The 19,495-nt window shown below is 41.7% G+C and overlaps 1 protein-coding gene across 6 annotated transcripts in view; it reads left to right on the forward strand.

Annotated features, from left to right (window-relative positions):
- The first annotated feature begins 1,279 nt into the window (after positions 1-1,279).
- The window catches only part of LOC106599465 (nuclear receptor coactivator 2), a 64,827-nt gene continuing 46,611 nt past the window's right edge, over positions 1,280-19,495 (forward strand). For 5 of the 6 annotated variants that reach the window (XM_082973368.1, XM_082973371.1, XM_082973372.1 and 2 more), the window contains exons 1-3: positions 1,280-1,450; positions 17,030-17,140; positions 17,656-17,828. In XM_082973368.1, coding sequence (XP_082829494.1) covers positions 17,049-17,140; positions 17,656-17,828 — 265 coding nt within the window. In that variant the 5' untranslated portion in view covers positions 1,280-1,450; positions 17,030-17,048. Of the gene's footprint in view, positions 1,451-9,536; positions 9,795-17,029; positions 17,141-17,655; positions 17,829-19,495 lie in introns of those variants that run through there. The other variant, XM_082973369.1, reaches the window with a different exon arrangement.

Consider the following 19,495-nt stretch of genomic DNA (forward strand, 5'->3'; position numbering starts at 1 on the left):
ATTTTGAAACTGTAATAGGCAACCAAAGCAATGATTGGCTGCCCTTTATTCCACCCTATGAAATGTATGGAACTAGATCCCCCAAATTCCTCAAACTAGATAAATATTATATTTACAGAATAGAGAATTAAAATGTGTAAAATACTGCTAAAAAGCTTGAAACGAGTATAACATAAGGCAGAGAAACATCTACATGAGTCCCTCTTTCAAAATGTGCAAACCCTTTACCTTGCCCAAACAATCTCCATTTAATTGAAGCACATTATTTAACAACAATTTATTTTATCAACAGCAGGTTTGGCCAATTAGTAAGTGGCTGTGGCCACTATAAAGGCAGAAACGGGGGAAAGTAAGTAGCCTAATTGGTTCTATGGATATTTGAGGATGCAACATTGTATCTGTCCCCTTATAGTGTCTTTGAGAGCATGGGCAGCACCATTAAATCCATCTCCATTTTGAAGTAGTACATTTTTGTCTTCTACTACTTCTATGAGTTTGTAAACAAACTGAAAGGGTACATAATACCACCTGGATTGTGTTGTTTGAACAGGTATAAAACCAAGGTTGTCGATTTACTGCCACCTGCATTTATGGAATGTTTGCTCGGGAATATAATTAATTGGCTGATCCCTCCTGATGATGTGGATGGAATTGTGATCGTTCCTTAACTCATGGGAAGTCCCACCCAGTTGACTAGTTTAAAATTATGAAAGTCCTCAATGGCACTGCCCATGTTAACTGGCTTTTGGGCACTAGAGTCCTCTATCTAGCTCTATGGTATGGACAGAGATGATTTATGAGCAGTTCGAACATCTCTGCCTGAGACATTTTTAACATGCCATAGAGACAAAATTCATAATGTGAAGAGAGGCACTATTTTACTGTGTTTGTGTGGAGGCATGACTCCTACTTATATTAATGTGTGGTAGCTTGGGCTGCATGGCAAATACAAAGCCTAACATCACATACAAACCTGAAGAGTAAGCACACCTTTTTACTTATTAATTTGGGCCTAAAATAACGGGGTGTTTGTTGGTAGCCTACATTTGAAAGACTCCAAAATGTAATGTTTCATTATTTAAATTCAACCTTAAAGGACGATATGACTAAAACACTTCTGAGTAAGCACAGCAGGGTCAACCTATTCGAGTTTTTAAAAAAATACATTGTTAACAAACTTTAATCGGCCGCATTGATACCATGAGTATGTCTGCCTTTAAGCTGTTATGGCTGGCTGCAGTGTCATTATTCTGGCCTTCTGTTCTGTGAGCAGCCAAGTCTATTGTGGTAATGAGGGCTGGTGCGCTGCGCGTGTGGGGGAGGACTACGGGCATGATAAACAAGCACCCAGTCATCGCAGAGGAACATGGCGGCAGTGCTGTTACATTGCCGATTCACGAATGCGAAGGTCCTGACATAGCAGTTCACATTTATGGGACTTCAAGTTACGGTAAGTTATGGAGAGTAACTTACAATATATGCATTTTGTAGTGAAGTATGTTTTTGTGCAGATAGTTAATGTCTATGCTATAATCCATAATGCCAGTTTAGGTTTACCATTGGGAAGCTGCGTTGTTGCTTGTTATCTGAAGCGAGATATTTCTTTAGATGGTTCGAAGATTACTTCCACACTAGTTTTGTTTTGAAGCGTTGCTGAAGTTTAACTTTGTTTAGGCTACTAAGCAATGTAAATCACATTTGTTTTGGCTTGTGAGTCTATAGGCTACTACTGTGTTTGAGTTTCAGAGAGAAGTTGAAGGAGATTTCAATTTGCAAATTCATTTGAAGATTGAACAACGACGTCGATAGCGGATATAGTGGTAAACATTGCACGTAGTTCGAGGTTTTTTGCATAATGCAAAATAGCTTATTGAAACCAAAAGAACAGATGTGGTTGAAGAAACCAAACGTCACTGGCGTATGATTTCAAGTAGGAAATCCTCAGCAAGCACGGCACCACATTTTCGATTGGTAATCCGTCCTATCAACTATTTAACACTGTTAGAAACGTTTGCGATCTGAGAAGTGCAACATTATATATCAATCACACTGACACATTCAAGGGAATGATATCATTTTGACTTCAACTGTTCATCAACCTTTAAGTGACGTCATATGGCTAACGTGACGCAAGTCTTCCCACAGGAGTTATCTATAACTGTTAAAAATAAAAATAAAAAATGATCCAAAACACAAATATATTTCGCAATTCGTTCCTACAACCTAAGTGTTGGTTTATCAGTGACTATCACCTAAACGGTTAAAACAAATCTCAATCATAGTATTTTATTGCTTGCCTTGTAGTGAGACTCTCTGTGTTACTGTGTGATAATGAGTCATGATGAATCATCAGCTTTAAATTGCTAGTAAAGAATCTTAGGAGAATGGAATGGCTCCACAATCGAATACAGTTCACATTGAGCAGGGCCAGTGGGCCACCAATAAATTGGCCTGCAGAAGGTTGACCATATGGCAGGTGCATGGTGTTATCCATAGTGAGAGATTACCTAATAAATCAAACTGCTATTAGAGTAGAAATATAAAGATTGGACAAAAGGCTTGATCTATTGGTAGAGAATCTCTTCATATTGGACTAGTGGCCCTTTAACGACTTTATTCTCTGCTGCTGTATTACACACCAGTGAACTTTGAAAGGTATTGCATCACACAGCCACTTTCCTTGTTCTGTCATTGTCCATCTTTTCATTATTAAATGCACCAATCTTACATGAAAAACTGAACTTTGTTGACAGAGATGGGCAACTTTATATTTGTTTAGTAGTGGAACATGTAGTATTTTCGATCTTATTTTGCTTATCGTTTTAGAGCATTTTAGCCTGTTCTTTTGCCATTATTTAGTAAGCTATGCAGAAGACTTGGCATGTGCTTCAAACATACAGTGAGTGATTTTTGAAGGGATGCCGTTTCATTGCATTGCTCGATGACTATAATTAACATTTAAAGTGGAACTGACAGTGTTTTAGCATTTTACATTTTAGGCATTTAAAATACAGTTATCCAGAGAAACATATTGGAGCAATTAGGGTTAAGTGCCTAGCTCAAGGGTACACTGGCAGATTTTTCACCCAGTTGGCTCATGGATTCAAACCAGAAACCTTTCGGTTACTGGCCCAACGCTCTTGGCATGAAATCTTATTCAAATCTGTTCATATTCACCCCCCAGGAAGAATATGATGCCTTTTTTGGGGAATGACTTTTGTGAAAAATTCTCAAGCAATATAGAGTGGGAAAGCGGCCGTGCATTTGGACAATTTAATAGACAATTCAGTAAATAACGCCTAATAAAAACGTGGCAGTCTTGTCAAGGACTGGACTCTACACAGACCGGTTTGCCATAGCCAATCGGAGCTACAGTAAGCCTATATGCAAATAAGCAATTTTCCACATGGGCCTGCCATCATTCACTTTGAACTTGGACTGTGTTTACAGGCAGTAGCAACAGCGACATTTTAGATCATTAGAAAAGCATTTGCCAAAAGCCACAAAATACCAGAATGAAATGAGGTAAAATCTAATGAGGGAACAGTAGATAAACCCTCTCAAACTTTCAGCTTGTAGTTGGCAGTCAAAATTGAACTGATAAACGATGGGGAATAGTAGGCTGCTCGTCCTTCTGCAGCTTGCCTGCCAGTGCATGCTTGTCCCAACCCACGTTTTGACAACTGAATGGGAACTTGCCTGCCTGCCCGCCCATTTTGATCGATACCAAATATATTTGATTGACAACTAAGAAATGATTGTTCAAGTTCAGCATAGCTAGCTAGCAAAGGGATTCACATTTCTTGCTAGCTAACCAAATGACACCTGCATCTCTAGCTGTAGCCACTGAAAAAACTATATGGAGGGGAAATTATATGACATCCTCCAAACAGCTAGTTAGTTAGCTAGTTAACGTTAGGCGCCATGTTTTTAGTTCGCTAAATAAATAACTACATAAATAGACAAGCTACCCTATTACCCACGTTATGAAGGACTTGTGATCATTGCCCTTGCTAGTTTGATTGTATTGACAATATTGAGTAATTGAAACTGAAACAGTGCATCCTGAATGGCAGGAGGCAGCAAACATTGTACCAGACCAGCTGTGACTTACAACCTGATATTTGTTGGACTACCAAGAAAGTTCATTCACCAATACCTATCTTAATCATGCATTGATTCTATTCTGACAACAATGCCTTACTCTCCATCATGGTATTTTGAGTCAAATAGAATCTATTTTTAAAACATAAAGTTGGTTTTCTAGCATAAACTGGGAATTTTACGTTTTTCACTAATATTATGATTGTCTGTTTGTTTCATATCTGCAAAACATGAATTTGACAGATTTCCCAAAGGGTGGTCCTTAGTGGCTTGAAATCTGCCAGCTATGTGAGTGACAGAATAATGCCTGGACCAATGGCAGAGGAGTGGGAGGGTGCTTGGGACTTGACTGGGCAGTTTTTCTCTAGCAGGTTTCTGCAGGCTAAACAGGAATTTAGGGCTTGCAAAGTTCTCGTGTAAACGACTAAAATAAAATTACCGTCATAACCGTTTTTATAATTTTTTTTTTTTTTTGTGGAATGAACAGCTGACTGAAGACAGGCCAGGCATTCTTGCAGTTTACTCTATTTTCTGTGGTAACATGAACTCTTTACAGCTGTGATGAAACTGTGTTGATCCTTGCTGAAACAAGCTAGGTGTTTTAGGAAAGGAGTCTGGTTGCCTAGGCTATGCCCCCTTTACTTCAGCAGCAGAACATGCAGTCAGTCAGGAGAGGAGAAAATGTGTGCCTTTTACATTTTTTTTATGAAAACAAAATACTATTCAAACGATTATAACAGTGACTGCGATCATTTGGCTGACCAATGACCATTATTGAAAATTCCATGATGTCACAGCCCTGCCTGAACTTAAATCCCATCTGCTGAAATCACAGCAACCTCAGTTATTCCCTTTGCACTGAGTTTATTTACTCATTTCAAAGTAATCAGAACTCTGATATTTGAAGCGCTGCATCAGTAAATTGAGTGCTCTAACCTACATCTCACCTTGTGCTTTTCTCCACTGGCCATTGAAATTCCAGGGTAATCTTCTGCTTCTCTCAGTAATTGTATATCCGTTCTTATGTGACCTAGTTATGAGAGGCTGTGTACTACTACAGTATGATTATTAATTTATCCAGAGCCCTTGAATGTTCATTCCATTCTGCATTCATGTTACTATTGGAATTCTCTCTTTTGGACATACATTTTCTCTTTTACTTTAGCGTGCCCACTTCCTGTCAGTTGTTCAGTTGATCTATTCATATGGATTCATTTCATTACCATTTTTTATTTTTGTGTACAATGCAGACCAGGTTATGATACAACATCATTGTTTGTTTATATGTTGTCCACCATACTGTGGGACAGAATGGCTCTGTAGGGTGACTACAATTCTAAATGACTGGACCTAGCTTGGTACTGGAGAATTAGTCACATGACAGTTTTCTTCCAAAAGCATGCAGGCCAGTGCTGCTTACAAGGGCACATCCCAGGAGAGAGTGTGTGCATATGGAGCTGCCACCCCCCTGGCAGTCATCTCCTCGAATACCTCAATGACGGTTCATGCATGGACTGTCACCTTACAGTAAGCGGTCCATTCCTTTCTAGCATTCAGCAATGCAGAAAAATGGCAATTGCTGTCATGAAATGGTGGATGTAACATACTGGACTGAGGAGGAGACTGGTTCAAATGGTGTATCTGTGTGCGTGTGTGAACCCCTCCGTGGACAGTCCGCACACACACACAGTCGAATAAGTGTACTTAGGCTGCATTTACACCGGCAGCCCCATTCCGATATTTTGCCAAATTGTTGGCAAAAGGGCTGATTTGATTGGTCAAAAGACACAATGAGTCAAAAAAATATCAGAATTGGGCTGCCTGTGTAAACGCAGCGATAGTGTACACATACAGTCACAACCCACCATGGTAAACTGTTTCTAGGCCACCCAGCAAACAAGAGGGAATGCAGCAGAATGAACCAGTGGCCAGGGAGCCAAGTCCAGGGTTGCATAACAAGTGCTAATTTGGTTTGAGCTGTGGCCATAATTCTGCAGCTATGTGACAGGGCCCTGGTGGTAAAGTCTCCCCTGTGCTACACCCTACGTGAAACACTGTGGACTAACATGACTAGCAGCCAAGCCTGCATGGTTGGATCCAACCTCTGTTTTGTTTAGAATGTTATTTCTTTCTTCGGGAATCCCACATTGCTGTGAGAAGGGTCAGCAGCATTTTCATGTAGGTGCTCACATATTAACTCCACCAGTGGTTAGCACAAGTACTGTTCTGCAGTATTTGCTTGCATGTGTAGAGAAACCTGGAGGCAGTGGTTGCATGAATTAGCCTGGAATAATATTAGGTAGTATGGATGTGAAAAGCCTACCAATAAACTTTAAAGCCTTGTTCACACTGCAGGCCTTAATGCTCAAATCAGCTTTGTTTTTTCAATTCTGTTTTGGAATATTGACTGTCCAAACACCAAGTGAGCAAACTGGATTTGTGTGTGTTCAGACAGCAGTTATTTGCTGACATGGCTACAATAGTTATCATAGTAACGATGGGTGTGTGTGCAGTGGTGTAGGCTGATTTTGGTAGTGGTTCTCGTGCTTCTGATCACTCAGAAGTTATGTAGCAAGCTAAAGTGACAACAATGCCTGTCATGGATGTTTCCCAGTTGCTTTGAATGTTCAAAATCATTGTGTAAGAACTTATTAAAAAAAATAAATAAATTAAGTCTCAAAGGATAAGATGATCCAACTTTCAAAACTAGTCCTTTTTGGCTAGCCACAGCACTGAACTAGCTAGTTAGCTGTTTAGCTTTCTAGCACATTCACTCATTTGTTTTATAAACAATTAACAAGCTAGTTAGCTACCACGTGTTCTTGGCAAACTGTCAACAGAATAGCTAGCAAGCAACAAGAAATGCCAAATAGCAGTCTAAAAACCACTTGAGGGAAAATAAATCAAATTTGACCGTCCAGAGACAAGTCGCATGGCCAAGGTGGTTTGAAATGTGGTTTGAAATGTGGCTTGAAATATCAGGTTCCATATGCTTTTTGGCTGTTTAGACTGCAGGAAAAATAACAGATTTGAGTTGGACATGCAAAAAAAAAAAAAAATTGGGATTTGAGTGACTTCAAACTACCATTGTGAACAAGGCTTAATTGTGCCATGTTATGAAAATAAGTTGTGTGGTTATGGTGGTTTTAAGTTAGGATCAATGTAAAATCGGCAGGTATTACAATGTGATCATGATATCGACCATTTTAACATCCTAACTGTCATCACTGCTGATATCGGAAGGCAAGAAGTATTTGTTGCAATACCATAATGACTAAAGGCTACTAAGGCTAGATGCTTACCATCTGGTTGCTTGGTAACACATGAATCATAGCCTGGAAGTGTGTATGTGTTAAATGGTTTAAGGATGACTACCATCGCTTGTGCTTCTGTGGTTTACTATGTTGGTGTACGGATCTGAAACTAGACACCTAGAAAACACTATGGAGAAAACGATATTTACTTTCTACAGATCTAAGATCAGCTGTACTTCATACCATGTAATGGCTAAGGCTTGGATTGGTTGAGAAACATCTGATTTTAGATCTGTGCAGGCAGGGGGCAAAGTCTACCATGAGCCAGTTGGACAAATGAAAATTCATGACAGCATTCCGTGTCGATTGAGTAATGACTTGTAAGCACTCGGCCCAGGATCTCAGAGATCTGCTTGGGTATCTACTGTAGCTTCGAGCCATCAACCAGGAGCGAAATTCCATCTGAGTGAGGTGCCATTTTATCCTGATGTGTGTTGTGTTCAGATCACATGCCTGGATCAAATGAATTGATCTGCGTGAGCCAGCATTGCTCTTCGAGCTGCCCTGTCATTGGCTCATTCCGGAATGAGCCAATGCAAAGCTGTCATCAAGGCAAAGGGTGGCTACTTTGAAGAATCTCAAATATATATAAATATTTTGATTTGTTTAACAATTATTTTTGGTTTCTACATGATTCCATGTGTTATTTCATAGTTTTGATGTCTTCACTATTCTACAATGTAGGAAATCAGTAAAAAATTAAGAAAAACCCCGGAATGAATAGGTGTCCAAACTTTTGACTGGTACTGTACATCCTAAGCATAACTCATTGTTCTGAATTCCTTTAACTGATTGACTATCAACAGAAAGCTGATGTTCTCTGGCCATGCTCCCCCACCCATCCCCTCTCTCTCTCCGGGGCCCTGTGGTTGGTGGAGATCATGTTACAGCAGGAGGAAAGCACTGCTGCTCTCAACACACAGCATTACATGATAGTCCTGACTGACTGGGGAGATTTAACCTGTCCCTGTTCAGTGCTGGACTGTGTCTGCCACTGCTTTGTGTGCGCACACAGCACCTGTTCTCATTTGAAGACTATTTGACTTGCTTTTGTCCTGCATATTTTTGAAATTCATTTAACAGGAGATGTGATGGATGTAGGCCTACATCAATATGCATTGAAAGAAGAAACGCTGAAATGGAACCAGTGTGTGCTAGGCCCTGCACCTCTCTCTGAATGGGATGGTGTGTTAGGATCAGCTGTCGGCCCCACTCCCCACACCTCCCTTTGGTCTCTCTGGGACCAGGTGCATCTTTAAGTGCTCTGTGGTTTGAGGCTGCAGCCTGCTGAGCGTCTGTCATACAGCGTCTGTCATACAGTACAAATCAGACAAACACCACCGGGGAAGCTCTAGCAGATGTATACAGTTGACCAGTCACCAAGAAATGTTTCCCCTTTCTACTCTTTCTCTTACTGCAGTGCTTTCTGACTTGTTGCTCTCAATGTCATGTCATGCTGCTCACACATTGAAGTGAGGTAATCATGGTGAGGTAATCATATTGTGTCATTTCTGCTTTGAAACCGTCCTGTTTACTATAAGAAACGTAAGCCTTGTCTGAGCCATAAGGCAGGAGCCTGTCTCGTGTTTGAGGGCGTGAGGCAGTTTGATGTACAAGTACAACCCCTGTACAGGACGCTAGCCAACGGTGTATAATATAGTGTATACTATATTTGTATCTATCAACAATCTACATTTACTGGCAATTACTGACATGCACAACTCTATGACAACAACAATAAGCTGTTTGTTGGTTCTATAGAACTGCTGTAAACCAAATATTGATGTTATGTAATGATCTGCAAAGTGAAAGTAAAGAGAAGCGACAGGCCTCTGCAGGTTAACTGGCTAGTGAAACAAAAGCCAGCTGCCTGCTGTGTTTAAAACACACACACTTCTTTTGTCTTTTGCCAGCCCATTGTTGCCGCTGCTTTGTCTCATGTGACAAGAGCAGGCCATTATCTTGGTGAAAAGGAAACCACTTTTCGGGGCCGGGCATCATAAACTATTGGAATTTTCGAGTGCTCTCTGCTCTCTCTAGCTGCTGGATTTCCGGAGGCGGGGCCAGGGAAGAGTGGGGGAGGGGATTGGAGATCATCGACTGCGGCTCTGAGGGGATTTGTGCTGTAGTTTGTCAGCTGTCATTAGGAGCAGATGACACAGGAGGTAATCTGCTGTTTGTGCATGTCCTTGCTCCAGCATGTGCCTCTGTCTACATCGCTGCGTAGCGTGTACAGCGCTGTGACTGCCTGTCTGCCTGGGCTCAACGTTAACCAGGCTATATGGGAGGGCTTCTCCTGTTTTTGCTGTGAAACTGAATCTACAGTAGCCATGGGTCAGACATTGTTGATTTATGGACCCATGTTTGGTCAAAGGGGTAAGTAATCAAGGAATGGAATAAATGGCTATTGTTTCCCAATGGAGATCACATTAAGTGTTTGTTTAGAATTGTTTGTTTCTTGGTATAGAATTGTTGCTGTTTTTAGGCGAGTGTTTTGTGTGTGTCATTTTTATCTATGTTGTGTCTTTTGAAATACACAACAAACTTCCTACGGTATCATGAGAGGAATTTAGATGTCCACAGAACATTCCATTAGCTCTTTGTTGTGTGCTGTCAGCAGTCCTACTGATGCCACCGGAGATGAACAGGACAAGCCCCTCTGTAAACAACCCCATAAGGGCCACCAGTCTGGTGAGGGGGCTGGGATTGTAAATTAACTTTGTATATAGAGCTGTGAATGTGTGGCCAAATAAATGTGTACAGTTAACTGACAGTAAGGAATTTAGGCTTCTGGATCCTGTCATCAGACACGAGGGCTCAGAAGTGCATTTCATTGGGCTTTGGTCAAAAGTGGTGTACTACATACTATTTTTTTTTTTTTTTTAAACCAAGTCGTATAGTAGGCCCCTAGCTGTCGGTCATGGGGCATCTCTTCAGTAGAGGGCTGAGGAAGGTGAACCTGGCTCTTTAACACACCTCTCACCCTGCCTGCTTCTTGCCTGGCATAGCAAAGCATGGGCCAGGTGTCAGCAACAGGTGGGCCGCAGGCCAAAACTAGTTCGCCACAGTGTAAATGTGTTCAATGGTATTGATCTGGTTCCATGATCAATACATTATAACATTGGTTGCATCCCAAATGGCTCTCTATGTAGTGCACTACCTTTTGACCAGAGCCCAATAGGCCTATATAAGGAATATGGTGCCATTTCTGACGCAGACATTGCCAAGCCCACACGGGCTGTAATGTAAGGTCAGCCTGTTATTTCCATGTTGCCTTCCATCGGCCCATTGAGCATAATCTAAACTCTAAACCAATTTTGTGTGTACAGTCAGTGTATAGAAATATTTCTTAGAGGATAATTTGGACTAATTCTAAATAAATTACATTTGACTGTTCGCTTCATTCAAATAGCAATTGTGGATGTATTAATGGGACAGAAGTGGGTCATTGACGATACGCACACTTGGACTACACTTCACAGCGCGCACACACAGTAAGTCGTTTGGTGCACATTCCAGCGCACAAGTGTCACAAGCCATCAGTAAATTAGGAAAACACAATAAAAGACTGTTAAAAATGCCTATCCTGCTTTACCAATGGTAGCAGCCAGGGCTGAGCAGATAACATCTGGTTGGTCCTATGCTTTCTGTCTATTAGGAGTGACTCATTTCTTCTGGATATTCAATGATATCACCATTCATTCACAAGAGAAGGGTTTGCTAATTCCACTTTGGGGTGTGAGTAATAGGATGTGTCCCAAATGGCACTCTATTCCACATTTTTAATTCCCTATATTGTGCATATGAGCCCTGGTCATAAGTAGTACACCACAACAGGAATAGGGTACTGTTTGGGACGTACCATAGCTGTCCACTGAAGACTGAGCAGGGACGCCAGCCTCTTGGACCAGGTTTGATGGCCATTAAAGTGCCTTTTTTATTTAGGTCTGACTTTTGTCTCGGCTGGCATTGCTAAGTGTGTACCCTTACTATAGGGGAGAAGGGCTAGGGGACATAGGCAGGGGACGTTATCTCAAATGGCACCCTATTACCTATACATGTGCTCTACTTTTGACCAGGGACCATACAGCTCTGGTCAAAAGTAGTGCACTGAATAGGGTGCCATTTGGGATATACCCAGGTATAGTATGAGTGGGCCAGGGGATGTCGGCAGGCCAGGGCTGAGCCCTGATTCAATTTGACCTGAGGGATCAGCCTGGTAATGGCTGGCTCCAGCTCTCATCCGACGTCTCGTTGAATTGATTATTTTAGTCTGCTGCCTCCCTGGTCGCACCAGTATCAGATCAATGTGCAGGGGTACAAGGTATTTATTTATATTTCACCTTTATTCAACCAGGTAGGCCAGTTGAGAACAAGTTCTCATTCACAACTGCGACCTGGCCAAGATAAAGCAAAACAGTGTGACACAGACAACAACACAGAGTTACACATGGAATAAACAAACATACAGTCAATAACACAATAGAAAAATATATGTACATAAAGGCAGGGTAAAGTGGCTAGGCATCAGGATGGCTAATAAGAGTAAGAATAAAGAACAGAGCAGCAGCGAGTTGAGTTTGATGTTCCTTTTTGTAATTTACAGTTTAGGAATTGACTCTCGTGACCAATGGGAAAAACCGCAGTATTTAATTTGGTTTTGTTTATTAGGATCTTTTAGCCCACCAAGGGCTAGTTTTCAAGAGTAATTGTTTTAGTCTACCCAATGTGGTGGTGTTGGGCTGTGTGTGTTAGTCTATTTTGGTCCATATGTCTTTTGTCTCCCAGACAGCGAAGAGGTTACAGGATAAACAACAGCTGCAAACAGAGATTGCGCACAAACATACGTAGCTACAGAAAAATGAAGGCTCCTAATCTACATGTACACTAAAGATTTAATACCCAGTGTATATGTCTGATGGGAGGGCTTCAGCCATGTTACCGTGAGGTTTTATACAGGCTTAGACATCCTCCAACAGTCGAACTGACTGATATCTCACTGACTAAGAGGGTCCACGTCATGTCAGTCTGCATGCGTGGCATCTCAACATCCTCAATAAGGCTATTCTGAACTCCGTTACGCAGGAAAGCAATCAGGCCTATGTGATCAGAAATATTTTGATTTATATTATTGCTATATTTGGTTGTGCTGGCCAGCCTTGATACTCTTGTCAAAGCACTTGACTCTCCAGTGATGATGATGATGACGAGAGCAGTTACATCTGATTATGACATCATGGCGTTGATCCGATGTGGCCCCATTCTCAGCTCCCAGGAGGGTGGTGACCTCACAGAAAGCATGCTGGGACAGATTGTTCCATCACCGCTCGAGGCAGGCACACTCTTGATGAATTAACAGTGATGAAGCCTACCACAAAATGCTAACACCCCAGCATCTTCTCCTTCCAATCCAATGCTAATGAAATCAGAGCCAAGTGCGTCAAAGTAAAACCATTTTAAAACACTTTCGGCAGAGAGAAGAAAACCGTTCAGAGATCAACTGAGCCATTTTAAAGAATGAACAGTTGGATTGATCACTGCTTCCTAGCAGGATTATCTTCCTGATCAAAACACAAACCACTGTTCTGCTTTTGGGAGAATCACTTGTCATGTAGTGTTATTTTCAACCATAAAATAATAACAATTGTTTTAATCGCGTTGTGCACCTTTGCATGCTGTGCAGCATGCCTAAAACATTCATACTATTTTTTTTTTTTTACATTTTTAATTTAGGACATTTTTATACTTAGGAGTAGCGAGAGTCTTACGCCTACTTTCCCTCACGTGTTATGGACCTGTGGAAATTGGAAGACTAATGTGCTGGCCACACCGGTTGCGTTACGTGCGCGAGCGTTGCAAAATAAATGTACACGTGTTATTCACTGCTCGAGTGCGTCAACGAGCATCTGCGTAGCCAGGCACTTCTGTTTGACGCTTCTGTTTGACGCTTGATGCGCTGCAAGTCCCGCCTCTCCCTTCTCCTGATTTTGGTTTTTAGGAGTGTATACCCATGTGGGTTATTGAAAGATGAACTGAGGTCCAGTTGCACCTTAAAGTTGGTTGCCAACTTTTATATTTATATATATAACTGAGTTTGTGTCTTGTAATCTCTCCTTCAGGCGTCTTGTGTGTGTGTGTGTGTGTGTTATATATATATATATATATATATATATATATATATATATATATATATTCCGAAGAAGCCTGGAGAGATTACAAGACACAAACTCAGTTTACCCTTTTATCTGTGGATTAATTGTCGGAGTAGAGGACATTATGCATTTCAGGTAAAATAGCAACCCAATGTTTATATACCTGGACAAATTAGCTAGCAACAGCAAGCTAGCTAGCTAAATTGCCATATGTTTTAATGCTTTTGACCTGTTCAGTTTGTTTTGATATTTCAACCTGTGTGTCCTGATCGTGTCTGGTGTGAGTGGATAAAATCGCTATGCATGAGATGGGCTCACCCGGTGTAGTCGGCATGTAAGGCATCATAAAGATCTATTTCCTCCATTGCATTTCGAGGAGGCGTAAGACGATGTCACTAAATCTCTGCAAATGTGTCTACATTTGCCATTAAAAGCTGCATCGTCTACAACCCACGATTGGATTGAATCCCGGCTTAAGGTTACTCCTACGTTATCAGACCATTTTTAAAGGGCTTTTGCCCTTTTTTTTTATGTGAAAAAGTATTATAAGTTGGAAGACCTTGCTCCAAGTCATAATAGTATTTTACTCAATGGTGGAAATGGCTGAGTGGCCAACATTCTGAAATGATTTGTAACTTTTAGCTGCTACCTTGTAATGGAATGAGGATGTAGGCTATGTCTATGCATTTAGAGCAAGCAGCCAGTCAAATACGAGGCTGTTTACAATGGGCTGCGTCCCAAATGGCACTCTATTCCCTGTGTGGTGCACTACTTTTGACCAGGACCTATAGGTCTCTGTTTACTGAGAGTCATGTGTGACCATGCCTCTGTATTGTACTACCATTACCTTTAGGAGGGCATCTCTTGTTGTCTCTTCATCAGGATCGGAGGATGTTTCACAGGTTAGGCTATATAGTGTTCTATTACATAATATTATGTTCTCCCAAACACCTTCTCTGACTTTAAACTCCAACGTTTGGTAAGCTACTTTTCTCAGCATCATGGAAAGTGCTACAGTCTAAATGGGACGGTGGCTGATGTCTTCAATATTCTCACTGTTATCTAATGCCTACAGTACAGTTTTACATACATGCCCAATCAGTTGAAGCTTTACAGTGAGAAAGTCTTGTAATTAATTACCCATCAATGTGCGCAAGGAAACATGTTTCCCTGCATGGTTTAACATGAACATGTTGATTGCCATAATCACGTCTCAAGATGATTGTATGATCTGTTTCGTTTCATGAGAGCTTTGATAAGCGCGCTCTCTCTCTCTCATTTAACTGATCAAGTGATTAGCCCTAATGATTCCTTCCTGTATAAATTTGCTAAGCATGCATACATGAAAGTAGATTGAGACCCTCCCTCCTCCTCCTCTTTCCTTCCTCCTCTCCCCACTCCTCCTCCTACTCCCCTCTTTCTCATCCTCCTGATCAAATGGGGCCATTGTACTCTTAGTAAGGATCTGTGGGCTGATTATTCATTTAGATGAGCAGGGAGATTTGCTCCAGCCGGCCCTCTACTCCTCTCATCTGCTCAGTGGCAGGTCCAGGCTGTGTGTTATGTAATGATCAGGTGATGTGCTGGCCTGGCCTGTTAGTAATTTAGGCTGCTGCTCCACCAGCATATCAGCTCAACGCTAGGCTAGCTGACACCACTGCCCTAAAGACGAGCTAGGTGGCCCCGCGCGGACCCACTGTACATAATATGCTTTTGCTGTTTTTATTTTGGATATATTTATTCAGGAATTGGGGCATTGATTATGATTCATTTATTTAAATTGTCCTCCGGGTAGATACAGATCACCGTAGAAGTGTATTTTCACAAGTTAGTCGAAATCTGTGATGCTTTTTGCTTACAACCATCGTTCTGGCTAATGAATGAGGCCACAAATCTGTCTATTCAGATCAGTCGTTGTGATTATCCTCTGTTTTTAAGAGTTATTTGCGTGACTGTTCTTGTCTATCTGTACCACTGTTGTTTCATGTATTTGTGTGGACTCCTCCAAGAAGAATAGCTACTGCTTCAGCAAAAGCAAGTGGCGATCTGAACAAACCAATAGTTCACAGCCCCTTGTTGTTGACAGATCTCTTATTGTTACTTTTCAAGTATCAGCTAATGCAGGACCTGAATGTCAGCCTAGTTGCCATCCACACGTACTGGGCACAAGGAAAGAGCTCTGTTTGGACTACTAAGGTGCTGTGTCCCAAATTGCACCCTATTCCCTTTAAAGTACACTGCTTTTGACCAGAGCCCTGGTCAAAGTACTGTACTATAAAGGGAATTGGATGCAATGTGGGATACAGGCAGGGTGAAGTCTCCAATATTGTTCGTTCTGTCCTGGTTATACACCCCTTTAAGAGGCGCTTTTATGCTGCTTTTCGACTGTATCACCAGTGTATATACTATACTAGGGAAATTGTTTCCATAGCTAGAGCTGACAGTGAGGACTTGTGAAGAGCAGAATCAACAACCTCTGCATAATCAAAACAGTTGCTTTGTGAGAAGGTGTTAAAATTCACAGTCAGCCATTGTTATGTAAATGCAGGCTGAACAGAACCAGTGGCCTGGCTTTGCACTCAAGTGAAAGCTGATCCACCAGAGCCATGGCCCAGTGAGATACGGGTGACGGCCCCGGTAGATGGAAGCTGAGCATTTTGGGTAAAACACTGGGGGAAATGCGGCATTACTTCTGTAATTGACAAACAGAGCATTGACCGGTGAAGGGTCTTGGACAAACAGACTAGTGGGGGGAGGGGTACCTCGGCTGCAAATGGGGCAGAAACACAAGGTGGCCATACACTTGGTTCTTCCACCTTCTGCCTGGATTTGATGAGAGACGTGTTAAACCGAAGCCCATGCTATATCACAGCCACACAAATTGCCTTATGTTGAGGTAAACATTGACACCTCTTACAATTAGCCTTCCCACACAATGTAGCTTATTGTGGGATGATGTGTACTAGATCTGTGGCTGACAGTCATGATTAACACCCATCTCAGTCTCTCATAGGTTCACTAGCGGCTATCAACACATTTTGTTAGTACAATGATGATCCACAACATATATCTGCAATTCAATTTTAACTGCATGATCAAATTGTATTAGTCACATGTGCCGAATACAACAGGTGTAGACCTTGCAGTGAAATGCTTACTTACGAGCCCCTAACCGACAGTGCAGTTTCAAAAAATGCGGCTAAGAGACAAAAGTAACAAGTAATTCAATTATGTAGCTAGTCTCTGGGTTGCTCATTGTCCTAAAAGGCGTCTTGTTTCAAATGTATTGTACAGACATCCAGTAACTTGCAGGTGCTAGGGTAGAAAAAATGAATGGATAAAATATTGCTAGATACCTGTATACTGATTAATGCTCCAGCGGTTTATTGCAACGTTTCAACCTGAAGGTCTTCGTCAGGCTTGAGCCTTAATGGTGTCTTCTCCTCTCTTTTTCTGTAGTTGGTGATATTTGCTGAAGATGAGTAGTGCGGGGGACAACACCCCCGACCCTGCTGCCAGGGGAGAGTCTCTGAAGCGGAAAGAATGTGGCCCGGACCTCCTGGGGCCCAGGTAAGATCAGCTGTCCAACACACACAACCATAGTATGCATCCCAAATGGCACCCTATTCCCTCTATATAGTGCACTACTTTTGATTAGGGCTCTTACAGATCCCTCTCCAATATGCGCGTGCACACATACGCCTCAACACAACCTTAGTTACAGATCCCTTTCCGATGCAAGGCTCTAGAAGGTCATTCAGCAGTCCGGTTGTAACACCGGTCATACAGAGAGCATGTCTGCGTTCAAAATGGCACCCTATTCCCTATTTAGTGCACTAGTTGTGATCAAAATAATTGCACTTTGTAGAGAATATGGTGCCATCATGCAATGACGGAATACAGAATGACGTGTTTTTTTTTTTCTTGCCGTCTATTAATCTTAAGTACATGAATAGGATTTCTATATTGCTTAAGTTTTGATAAACAGATACCACATGTATTGCTGTGAAGGTATTTTTCCTAATCAGTGTTGTTCACGTGCCCTGGGTTGTCGGTTGTCTTACCTCCGGTCTCTGTCTCCACAGCCCCAAGCGGAGCACGGAAAAACCAAACCGGGAGCATGAAAACAAATACATTGAAGAACTGGCGGAGTTGATCTTTGCAAACATCAACGACATTGACAACTTCAATGTCAAGCCTGACAAATGTGCAATCTTGAAAGAAACTGTGAAGCAGATTCGTCAAATAAAAGAGCAGGGTAAGGCTTTATTTGACTTCATTGACCCTTTTCTAATATTGAGTTAATTCCCCTCCATTGTAAGCACACACATTCCTCTGTCACAGCAATCTCTTGCTTTCTTCAAAATACCACACTTAATACCACACGTGTGTGTGAGCGAGCAGGACTGTGTGTGTATGTCAGTCAGCTGCAAGCTGCGTTGTGTGTCTGTGCTTGAAGGGCAGACAACAGCCGATCAGATGCGCGCACACACAGTGGAAGATCAGATGAGACACTCTTCTTGATGATAATGAAAAGCAGGCTGTTACTCACTGACTGGATTATATAATGATGAGCAATGTGATGTAAGACTCAGAGGAAACTAGGAGAGAGGGAGAGAGACGGCCTACTGTATTATATAGTTGAAGTCGGAAGTTTACATACACTTAGGTTGGAGTCATTAACTCGTTTTTCAACCACTCCACAAATTTCTTGTTAACAAACTATAGTTTTGGCAAGTCGGTTAGGACATCTACTTTGTGCATGACACAAGTCATTTTTCCAACAATTGTTTACAGACAGATTATTTCACTTATAATTCACTGTATCACAATTCCAGTGGGTCAGAAGTTTACATACACTAAGTTGACTGTGCCTTTTAAACAGCTTGGAAAATTCCAGAAAATGATGTCATGGCTTTAGAAGCTTCTGATAGCTAATTGATATAATTTGAGTCAATTGGAGGTGTACATGTGGATTTATTTCAAGACCTACCTTCAAACTCAGTGCCTCTTTGCTTGACATCATGGGAAAATCAAAAGAAATCAGCTAAAATTGTAGACCTCTACAAGTCTGGTTCATCCTTGGGAGCAATTTCCAAATGTCTGAAGGTACCACGTTCATCTGTACAAACAATAGTACGCAAGTACAAACACCATGGGACCACGCAGCCGTCATACCACTCAGGAAGGAGACGCGTTCTGTCTCCTAGAGATTAACCTACTTTGGTGCAAAAAGTGCAAATCAATCCCAGAACAACAGTGAAGGACCTGGTGAAGATGCTGGAGGAAACGGGTACAAAAGTAACTATATCCACAGTAAAACGAGTCCTATATCGACATAACCTGAAAGGCCGCTCAGCAAGGAAGAAGCCACTGCTCCAAAACCGCCATAAAAAAGCCAGACTACGGTTTGCAACTGCACATGGGGACAAAGATTGCACTTTTTGGAGAAATGTCCTCTGGTCTGATGAAACAAAAATGGAACTGTTTGGCCATAATGATCATCGTTATGTTTGGAGGAAAAAGGGGGAGGCTTGTAGCCTAGTGGTTAGAGCGTTGGACTAGTAACCGAAAGGTTGCAAGATCAAATCCCCGAGCTGACAGGGTAAAAAAATCTGTCGTTCTGTCCCTGAGTTAACCCACTGTTCCTAGGCCATCATTGAAAATAAGAATTTGTTCTTAACTGACTTGCCTAGTTAAATAAAGGTTAAAAAAAAGCCAAAGAACACCATCCCAACCTTAAAGCACGGGGGTGGCAGCATCATGTTGTGGGGGTGCTTTGCTGCAGGAGGGACTGGTGCACTTCACAAAATAGATGGCCTCATCATGAGGAGGAAAATTATGTTAACATATTGAAGCAACATCTCAAGACATCAGTCAGGAAGTTAAAGCTTGGTGGCAAATGGGTCTTCCAAATGGATAATG

This window comes from Salmo salar, chromosome 03, assembly GCF_965601325.2.
Source record: "Salmo salar chromosome 03, fSalSal1, whole genome shotgun sequence".
Lineage (NCBI taxonomy): Eukaryota > Metazoa > Chordata > Actinopteri > Salmoniformes > Salmonidae > Salmo > Salmo salar.